This window comes from Mytilus californianus, unplaced genomic scaffold (genome assembly GCF_021869535.1).
Source record: "Mytilus californianus isolate M0D057914Y unplaced genomic scaffold, xbMytCali1.0.p SCAF_5, whole genome shotgun sequence".
Classification (NCBI taxonomy): domain Eukaryota; kingdom Metazoa; phylum Mollusca; class Bivalvia; order Mytilida; family Mytilidae; genus Mytilus; species Mytilus californianus.
Genome location: NW_026262701.1, coordinates 119991723 through 120003326, shown reverse-complemented (window position 1 = coordinate 120003326; position 11604 = coordinate 119991723). Strand labels below are relative to the sequence as shown.

Here is an 11604-nt window from a genome sequence, read left to right as displayed (position 1 = left end):
TACTTTTATGTTGATGCTTTTGTTTTAAGTTCTGATCTGAAAAGTTGAGTTTACAGCATTGTTTTTATTTTGCTATGTCCCTATGCAAATTTAAGAAAAAGGTTGTTTACCCCTTACATATTTAACAAACCTATCCTAAATCAGGAGCCTCAAGTTCAAGGGATCACTATGTTTTCCTTTTATTCATTTTATATACTGGTTATCGCCCTAAAATTACTATTAAGTAGATTTTTTTAACATTTGGTCTCATAATAGCTTATCTTTGAAATATGGGCCACTATCAATTGTTGAAAGCCCTTTACATGAATTTTCCTTAATGTTGATTTATTATTATTCATCATGAATTTTGTGACAGATTTTGGCACAACCACAAAATTAAATATCCACGAAAAGTTTTCCTCAATCCATGAAAATATATGAATTAGGGATGTCAACGAGTACTCGAGTATTCGAGTATCGATCTGTAGTACCGAGTATCGAATACAAAAACGATACTCGACTAATCTGGTTCCTGTAAGAATATTGCTGTCTTTTCTATATAAAATTGATCTTCTTGAGAATTTCTTGCGGAAAATTAAATAGACATCACTGATTAATCATACTTAAGTCTAGTAAATAAAATACATTTTGTTTCGAATGCATGTGCTAAATTGTCATTTAAAATGCCTCCGAAAATACGTGGGCTATAACTAGGCTAACACATTACACTAAACATGTCTTAGCCATTCCGTCACATCGGTACCGTCAGAGCAAATATTTTCGTCTGCAAGACTGTTAGTTACAAAGTTGCATAACCTACCGTCCCCAATAATAGTTATGTTTCCAAATAAAATAAATTTATTGCATCCTCTGGTGATCCTCAGTGAATAGTTAAACTTCTAATCCTTACGCCTTTGTAAACATTAAATGTGTTTTCTTAACGAAAACAAAATACTATTGTTTGATATGGTTTTTCCTTGTTATAATTTTTAAATCGGTGTTCATTAAATTATATTGATTAGATTATTATTTTTTACTTAATTAGTACTTGTAGGTAATGAGCTATTAATTATGGTGTGTAATTCCTTGTCCCAGATACTTATGTAGATGGTTTTTCGTCCGTTGAACAACAAACCACAGAAAGTAAAAAACGTATTTTTGTGTTTCTGTGTTGTAGATATATTACCGAGCGAGTACTCGAGTATTGCTCAATAAAACCAACGAGTACTCAATTATTAATTGTTCACCAAGTTGACATCCCTAATATGAATCCAAAGTAATTCCAGTTAAACCCATTTGTCTTGGTGTAATCAGACCCTGCATACAAATACAAGTTCATTATTTTCATAGATGTATTCATAGATGAAATGTCATTACTCTATTTGCAAATTATAACAGTGGGAAATCTAGTGACAAAATATTACCTCCCCTGTAAATATTGATAACTAGATCTTCTCAATGTTTGTCCCATTTTAGCAAGGACGCTATCAATTATGGATTCATGGGAAAACGTTCTGGTTAATAGTAAAAATAGAAATAAGTTGAAATAAAAACAAAACTTCCATTCAATGTTATCATTTCCCTCCTTAAGTAGCAAACGACGGGTACAGCAGGCTATAGAAGCTTGATGTAAAATTGGTTTAAAATGTTGCTATGCTAATAAATTCCAGGAGTACCAACTTCAATTTATTTTTCTTCTGACTGTATACCTTTCTGGAACATGCTAATTATCTGAATATATATACAGCTAGATCAGAGATAGTCAGAGAAGAAATTCCAAAGGAATCGATTGATATGCAGCAAAGATTGGCACTCTTGAAATTAAGTTACTAAGCAAATTCAAACGGACCTTATCTCGATTTAAACATTGAATGTGAATAGATCGAGAAGACCGCAAATACATGTACAAAAATCGAGACAACCTTTTCTTAAAATTTCATAAAAAATAGTAGAAAGATACCTACTTTATAAAAATAGTTATCTTTTAATTTCTTAACCTGCACAGACACTTTTAGATTTTTTATTCACAAAAAGACAATATTTCTCTATTGAATGTACATGTGACAAGAGCAGACCAGTGTGCTCGATAACTTAGGTGTGAAAAAATAAGAATACTTTGGGAACTTGTAACATGCTAAGGACTTGGTGGAACACTCCGAAAATTGGTGACCCGAAAGATCTTTAGATTTTGTATGCTCATGATTTTTTCCAATTTTTTTTATCAATATGCAGCAAAGATTGGCAGTTTTTAAATTTCAGTTTCACAAGCTTCTTATGCAATTATCTCGACATATACTGAACATAAAACATCGTGTATTTGCATGTATATTTCTAATAACACAGTTTAACAATTAATTTGTTTAAAATGAACACTTATTATTTGGAAATAACTTTTGATCAGTATCGTCACCAGCATTGTTTCATTATTGACTTTCTCAACTCTATCATAAGAAGAGTGAATTTTCTTTTGTTTTCGTTCACTGGATATCCCACTGATAAGGAACAAATTAACAGCTGAAAGAACTAAAAGGCCTGGGAGAAACATGATTTATTTATTAGTTGCTTGCTTTCAGTAACTGTGAACACTTTGTTGTTTTTTGTGCTTCATGCTGATTGATGAGTCAAGCCATTTTGACTGATTTTTACAGTTTGTTCTTATATTGTGCTGTTACATTACTGTCCCAAGTGAGGAGAGGATAGAGTGCTCACAAACTTGTTTAACCCCACCACATTCTATGTGTGCCTGCCTCAGTTCGTGGATGTTGTAGATTCCTGACCTGAAAATTTTCACATTTTGTCATGTTGGGGCCTATTATAGCTGTCAGACAATACTATATGCCTTTTGCTCATTGTTAAAGGCCATACAGTGATTTATAGTTGCTTTCTTCATCCATGTCCCTTGGTCTCTGGTGGATAGTTGCCTTATTGGCAAAATATACATCTCCTTATTTTATATTTGTCTCACAAAAAAACTGAAGGATAAAAGGGTAAGAACACATCTACAAAAACATACAATCACTCACATCAGTTAAAATTTACTTTGAAATGCTGATGGTTAATAAACTGGCAAGTAAAAGAATGACCTTGAGCATTATGAATGTCTAATTATGTATTAAAGATATTAGGAAAGAAAATGAGTAGGTAATACAATGATAGATATAAATAATGTACCAGTATATAAACAAGTTAACAATAATAATAAATTACAAAATGTTAAACATTGCTAAAGTTACAGTCAAATAAATAATCAACCTGCTGGACTTTAGCTTGTTTCAATACAGTGGAGATGAAAAAGAAAAGCATGAAAAAAACATTCATATTTATCATTGTTTGTATTAAGATAATGAGCATCTTATATTATAAATATTATTATACAGCATATACATATAAATTGGGTCTGTAACCAGGTATTTCAATCAGGACTTAAATTAGAAACTGCTATAAAATCCAAAAAAGGAAAAATTTGACAAAAAAGGGCATTGCAAATATCGAATCTTGGGTAAAAATTTAAATTAACCAACATTAGGAATTTCAATTGATTCATATGTATTTCAAATCACTCAGTCATAACTGTGCAATTATCACTAATTCAAGACCCTTTCATATCTAACATTTAAATGGGATAAGGTTTTCTTCATTCAATTAATAGAAATCTGATTTTTCTGTTATTCTTGGGATATCTTCTTATATATATTCTATATATACCTCTTCAATATTTGGTTGGCAGATAAAAATTATAGATCTAAAGTATGTTACCTAATACACATTTTCCTTTATTTTATAAGGAGCAGATTGTGAAACCAGCAAACTAGGAGCAGATGGAACAACAACCTTTTGACAATTACACAAATGTAAGAAAAATCACACCTCCACGTCTTCCTAAATTTAATACTTACAAAGTTAAACAGTACATTCATTATTCCCACACCTTTTTTGTAATTTTTAACAATTCAATAAATAAAAATTTCTGAATTAATAGACAGCTGTTGCCATTCATTGTTTTTTGTAATCAATATTTTGTCCTCATACATATCAACCCTTAATAGTCTCATAACACATGACCAGGAATAGTTTATTGACTTATATTACATTTTGATAAGTTTCATGACTTAACAAAAGATATAATACACCACTGTCTTAATAAAGCTTTGAATTGAACAAATGTGCAATATATATACGAACTTATATTGGTGGTTTCCTTTCAATGGCAGTAAACCTGGCCAATTTCTGATCAGATTGTTTTTGTGAAATAAATGGCATTTTTCTACTGAATAAAAAGTTAATATTCATGCTTTATATATTAAGGAGAATATCATTCTTTTGACATTTGTTTTCTTGTATCTAAATTATGCAGTTGGTTCTTCTACTTCTACTACGGATGCAGCCACAAGTTGGGCGAGTTCTTCCTGCGACAATCCTGTCTCTACTTCCTGTGCATCTTCAGGTACCTCTATTAACCCTTCCTCGTTGTCAGCCGCAGCATCCATCACATTCTGTACGTGAATTTGAACTTCCTGTTCAATATTGGAACTTTCTTTTTCTTCCTGTTGTTTTTTAAGTTCTTCTAATTCCTCCTCCTCGTGACCTCTCATATGATTGTCTAAAATTTGTTTGCGACTAAACCCAAAATTACAAATATCACAACGATAAGGTGTTTTCCCTGTATGTGTGCGGTAATGTGTCTGTAAGTTTACTTTCTGTGCAAATGCCTTCTTACATACATCACATTTATATGGTTTATCCCCAGTATGGATTCTTATGTGTCGATACAAGTCTGATATCTTGGTGAATGATTTTCCACATGTATCACATACGATTTTGCCACTGTGAACTTTCAGATGGACATGCAGACGGTACATGTCACTAAATCCTTTGAAGCAAACTCCACATTTATAAGGTGTGTCATCACCAGCATGGATCTTCATGTGGCGTCTTAGATTACCACTCTCATTGAAAGCTCTGGTACAGATGGGACATTTGTATGGTTTCTCACCTAAAATGTATATAAATCAAATGTAAAAAGAACAGTCATTCACCTGCAATGAATAAAAATACAATGTTATACAGCAATAAACACTTTGAAAAACCTTGACTTAATACCACATATTTCAATATTGAAGATGGAAATTCTATTATCTCCCCTTTTACAAGTGGGGCCAAGATTATATTCCGCTATGCACGTCCTTAGATGGTGTTTGCCTAGCCTTTAAGGACAATTTGTGTTTAAGAGAGACTTAAAACATAATGCAACTGCATTGTAATTAAAAAAAATGATAATATCCCCTATAATATGTACGACAGGGATTACACATGTATTCCTTCGAGCACATCCTCAGGTAGTGTTCTATCACAGACAGATACCGGTAGACTAATTTACCAAATATTGTGATAGTGTTATTGGTAGTAAATAAAAAATATCAGGTATTACTTCCTTTGATACATTATATTGAAAAGAAATCATGAGCACCTCCCCCAGGTTCTTCTCTAGCTTTTTGATAAGGTTTCTGTTGCTCAATCTATAGCTAGCTTTTTCTGTCTTTTTATGGACAATTTTTTGTCATCCTCTTTTTACTTATAGCCATTCTGTTGTCTGTTGAAAATTGATTTTTGATTACATACATTGTGCATGGTAATCCTCTTTTTTCCCTTTTTTGCAACCAATAATCATTTTAATTATAGATTATCATTGGTCATCTCAACGAGATTGATTTTCTTGCTTTTCAATAGCTGAAACATACACAATCATTCCTAAAAATTCATACATTTATTTAACTTTTTTGTTTGTGAAATTGGTGGCTGGTTAGAATAAAGTATGTAATTATGTATTTTAAACATAAGTGGTAAGCTTTTTTTGCCCATATACATATAAATTAAATGTTTACCAGTATGAATACGCCTGTGCATTTTAAGCTCATAACGATGCATGTATGTCTTGTCACAGTCATTACACTTGTAAACTTTGGCATGGGTATGTGTCTTCAAATGTCGATGGCAGTTACTCTTACTGTTATACTCCTTGCCACACACATTACACTTATATATGTACTTAGTATCATCTACTCCTTCACTGGGGTTAAAATCTGGGTCATTATTCATTAAACCAGACTCATCCATTGGATCAACATTGGTTGTCTTGGGATGTTCTACTGCATCAATTGTACCATCATCATTCACTGAGACATCTATTAGATTACCAAGATCTATCAATGTCGCCACTTGTTGATTTGGTAGCGTCACCTGATGACTTTTTACCATGAATTGTTTTTCTCCATCAGATGATTCTGTTTCTTGGATGGTTTGTTGTGGTGGTTGGGTCGAGTGTGTTTGATGTTGTGTTGGTGTCCGTGGTGGTGGTGGGGGCGGAGGTGGAGATGGACGATCAGGTCTACGTGGATTAGTCTCTATCATAGGTCTAAGCTTGTCTTCATCTTGCTCATCTTTGTGCGTCTTCAGATGTTGTAGAAAGTTGGCCTTCTGAAACAAATTTCCACAATAACCACACATATAAATTTTCTCTTTGGCATGAGTTTTGAGATGGTTCTGCCAGTTAGCCCTACGTTTGTAAGTGATGCCACACAATCCACATTTATGTACAGTCTGATCACTTTTCTCAGCCTCATCATCCTGAATATTCTGTATAACACTAGCATTTGAAAATGACTTTCTGGGTTTTACAGGTTTAAATGTAGTTGGTGGACGTCCTCGTTTTCTCTTTCCTCTTCCAAGATTTTCCTGGTTTTCTTCATCACGAATCATCGCTTCCACTTGTTCATCTTCCACTTCCAAACTTGTATCTTGTGTAACTGTAGTTTCTTCATCATCTTCTACTGGAAAGTCGGTCTGAACACCACTGTCAGCAAAATCATAACTGTTATGATGTGGTACAGTTGTGTTTTGGATACCAATAGTTCTGCAATATCTCCCCTTCCATTTGAATTCTCCTTCTGCTCCAGTATCAACTGATGAATTTGAGTACACAACAATCTGTACAGTTCCATCTGGTAAATATTCTGTTTTATAGTTCCCTGCTGGTATCTGAACTGGTACCCCGTCAATTAAGATTTCTTGATTCATTCTGAATCTCTACACTGAACTCTATTAACACTGAAAAGAGAGGGAAAAAAATGTAACAAAAAAAGCAGCAATTGGCAAAACATGAGATCACATGAATGAAGACTCTCAATCTGAAGGTTTTTCTGTTACTTGTACGATTCAAATTTGATATCTTATTTAAATGGAGTTTTTGAGGTAGGTGTTTATGGATGTTGGAAAGTCAAAATGGCGGCTTAATCAATAGTTAACACATGTCAACTGTGGATTTGAGGATAGAGTAGCCAATAAAAATTCTTGTTAATTAAAAATTGAAAATGTTTGAATTTAAAATTATAAGGAAAACACATTTTTTCTTGAGGTTATTTTCAGATGTGTAACTTGGCTGCTGACTCACAAACTTTACATAAATTCAGTTTGTCAATCGCAGCAGTTTACACATCAATAACCTAGAAAAAAATGTTGAACCCTATAATTAGAATTCAGAACATTACGATACGAGATTTATTCAGATTATCAAGTGGCAGTTTTATATTTGTATATTGAATTAAATGCATGTTAAAGTGATTCAATTTCATTAATAATTGTTGCACTCGTGAAACATTTCAGGAGCATATAGTAATTGCTTTAACCATATATGTCCACCCTTCAGTCCATGTGTCCATAAAACAAATGATTTCTGGATGTTAACTTGAGTGTGACTATCCCTAGCTTGAGTGTATAACTTAAAACACATGGAAGATATAGGGATGGTGAAGAAGAGAATTATAGGTTTCATAATGAGAATTTATCTTTTTTATCTAAATTGTCAATAGCATTTACTAATAAGTAATTACCGTAATTAATGCATTTTTTTGTCTGAACTTGATCAGTGTTTTCTCATGTCAGGTGTGTTTACCTATACAAGTGATTAACAATCATTAACCTGATATACCCCAGAACAGTTATTAAGAGGACCTTTTGGATTATTATACAAGAGGAGTTACAGACTTTAGTCTGGAAGAATATGATTTATGATTAGTTGTATTTGGCTTTGAACTACATGTAGCTCCAGTAACTACCAGTACTCTTATATCAGTGCTTAGTCTTTATTGTACATGTTTTAATGTTACCGGTAGTTATGTTTTTTTGTGCTTTGTATCGATCTATTGAGTTGAGCCATTTGCAACTGATTTTTCCAGTTAGTTCTTATATTGTGCTGTTACACCACTGTCCCAGGTTAAAGGGGGGTTTAACCCTCACAACTATGTTTAACCATACTAACAACAACAACAACAATTTTCATTTGTCAATCAAGACGCCCCGACGGCCGAGGAGCAGAACAATTACAGTTTAAATTAAAATGTACAAATAATTGTGGCGATTTTTTTGATTGAGCTATTTCAAATTACAATACATGACAATAAAACTAAAACTATATAGGAAAAGGGAGACAACAAACACAGTGTATTCCCAAAGATAATGAGTGAGTGATTACAATCAGTACCTTTGTATTATTGAAAGAAGAGCCAGGGCTACTCATGTTTTATTACTTAATTTTGCTCTTCTAGTCTTTATCAAACTATCTTATAATTTTATCATTATGTTATTAACCATAGGATCTTCATTTGACATCAACCATACACATTTTGATTGGTCATTTAGAAATTTAAAATTAGTAAATTTAGAGGATAAATATTATCTAAAATGAAACTGGACCTTTCAGTTTTAAGTGACGGACACTGAAGAAGAAAATGAATTTCATCTTCAACAATGTCATTATTACATAATTTACAAAATCTTTTGTCTGGGGTATTCCTTTGTGTCTTCCCTTTTCTATTTCAAGTTCATGGACACTGATTCTAAATTTGGTTAACTCATTTATTGTTTTACAATTATTTAACAGTAAATATTTTTCAAGGCCAATATTATTTTTAAATAGTTTATAAGTTCTTAATTTATTTCCTTAATTATTTAATTCTGATTTTTTTAATGATAATTGACTTTATATTAGATTTGTGATTACAGCCGATTGCATTGAGTGTGTAGGCAACGGTAATATCTTTTGTTAGCTTGCAAGCTGAACCGTGAAGTCATTATTAGGTTAGGTAAACTACCCTCCTTTAAGAGTAGACTAGTCCGACAGATAACCGATCTATCTGTCTGTAGGACTAGGCTACTTCGAAAGGAGGGTAGTATACCTTACCTAATAATTACTTCACGGTTCAGCAAGCAAGCAAGCTAACCAAAGATATTACCTGTGCCTACACACTCAATGCAGTCGGCTGTAACAAATATTCTGATATTTAAATAATGAATAAATGCTACCCAACCAATTGGATAACAATTTGACTCTTCAAATGCTTCTTTAATGAGGGAGCTATTTTGTTCTGAAAGTCTGACCCAAAATTTAGTCATATTAAGAATAACCTCCAGAGATAGGGGGTATGCCCCAAACTCTCCCATCACTGCTAGATTAGTTGATCTTCTAAATGTTCTAGGTACAAATGTACCTGAAGAGAATATTTACAAAATTTAACATGTAATTTTTCAATAAACTAAATTTTTGCACATTTGGAAAAAATAGTTATCCCCTTTTGATTGTAACTTATTTGGAGAGAATTGGCCCCAAATTTCTGAGCCATATAATAAAATTGGCTTCAGTGTGTGGTCAAAAAGATGTAAAAGTGTTCTAATATTAGGTTTAAAATGAGCAAAATATCTTTTTAATTTAAAAAAGGCTTTTAAAGCTTTATTATATAGATCAGTCAGGGGTACTACTTAAACAAGTGATTTCAGAATCACTCCCTCGAGTGATTTTGGCTGTGAAATATTAAAAATTTTCACACAGACTTTTTAAAATCACTGAAACAAGTAATTTTAGAAGTTAAAATGTAATCACTTTAATAAGTGTTCATAACATTTTCTTGATATTTTTCCCACAAGCTTGATTTTTTTATTGGTAAAAAGACAACAATTCCATTGAAAAAACAACTATGTATATGCAGAAATTGTCTTTTGCTTGATAAGCCTGACACTTTTACAGTTTTTTTAAAATATGCAAAAACTGGAATAGTTTGTAGATCAGGTCATAACCTTGAAGTAGATCATTCTAACTGTAAAGAAAACCAATCAGGTTGCCTAATATTGTTGATCTTTGTCTGATAGTAAGAGTAGTTAATGAATTTTTGATTACAGAAAAATTCCCAAGGGTACTTTTAAAAGCTTTAGCGCACTAACTTACTGCCCAAGCGCACTGGTGAAATTAATATACAAAGAAAAAGGGATAATTGATTTATGTAGGAAAATTATAGAAAAGATTGTGAAAATATGGAAAATCAATGAAATTAGCATTTGAAGATCAAAGAAAACACTAAAATCACTTAAATAGGTGATAACTGAATTTATCAAATCACTGAAATAAGTGATGATGAAATCACTTGTTTAAGTAGCACCCCTGACTGTAGATTGAACCTAATACATTCTTTATGTCTTGTCCGAAGTCAGAAGCCCGTAATTCAGTGGTTGTCGTTGGTTCATGTCTGTCATATGTGTCATAAAATGTCTGATGTTAAAGTTTGACGCCAAAAGAGGACATATGACAATATACTGGTATGTGCAAAGGACTAGATCAACGACTCGTGTAATTTTAATTTAACACAATGAGAGTGTTGACCATAAGAGAATTAGGTTTAACAACTTGTGAAATTGGATATCTCTTGAAATTAACTCTTGTTATTTATTTTAAACAGTAAAAATAAACGAGCCAATCGTTTATTATTACACTGAAATGGCTTGTGTATTATTACGTTGAAATTACATAATTCGAGTTGATATTAATTAATCATATCCATTTTTCATTATGAAACCTATAATTCTTTTATATAGTTGTGGCCTGTTAATAGTGTTATCTATTTGATTTCTTGCATGAAGTATTGAAGAGATATTTGAATCATATTTCCCTTTTGAAAAGGTGTGATGAAATTTTTACACTAAGAATTTATTCCGAAAAGACTGAATACATTTCCAGAAAAGATTTATTGTTATATAAGTATAGTAACCAGGAGCAAATCGAAAGTAGAAATCCTGTCGGAAAACTACAAACAAAACGTTTATTCTACCCTAAATATCGAGATGATGCTTGCATATCTGTAGAGCCTCATGACTGCCAAGCTTCTGACTGAAAGTCTTTTAAAGGTTTGATAAATTGTGTTCGACTGAGAACTCAAGAGCAATATTAGCAAGTATTTTGTGAAAAAATATAAAACTTACACCACTAATACACAATATTCTATCTAATGTGCAAGATTAAATGGAATGGCGTCTCCCTCAGTCGGTTGACAGTAAAAGGGAGTTAAATCTAAGTAGATTGCAACACATTCACAATCTTTACGGTTAGCGTCTGCTAGTTTGGGGTTACCCATGGGTTTTCTTAAATGAATTCTTGCATAAAATTTGCATACTACCATTTAAAAGTCTTCATTTTAGTGAATGTGTGTCACATATTTTTTTTTTAAGATAAACGAATTTTTTTAATGTTTTTTTCTGTTAATTAATCAGTAGTGGTACCCGTATTGAACCTTGGATATTGCTGAA

At 32.2% G+C, this 11604-nt stretch overlaps 1 protein-coding gene across 2 annotated transcripts; it reads right to left on the bottom strand.

Moving 5' to 3' along the window:
* Positions 1-3063: 3063 nt before the first annotated feature.
* Positions 3064-11358, bottom strand: LOC127700888 (zinc finger protein 260-like). Of its 2 annotated transcripts, none has more exons than XM_052204602.1 (3): positions 11281-11358; positions 5862-7083; positions 3064-4972 (listed from the first exon to the last, which is right to left on the bottom strand). In XM_052204602.1, exons 2-3 carry the CDS (start codon positions 7051-7053, stop codon positions 4326-4328), a joined length of 1839 nt encoding a protein of 612 aa, XP_052060562.1. In that variant the 5' UTR covers positions 7054-7083; positions 11281-11358; the 3' UTR covers positions 3064-4325. The 2 variants fall into 2 exon arrangements, with proteins under 2 accessions (XP_052060562.1, XP_052060561.1); XM_052204601.1 differs by lacking the exon at positions 11281-11358 and adding an exon at positions 11130-11191.
* Between the last annotated feature and the right edge of the window lie 246 nt (positions 11359-11604).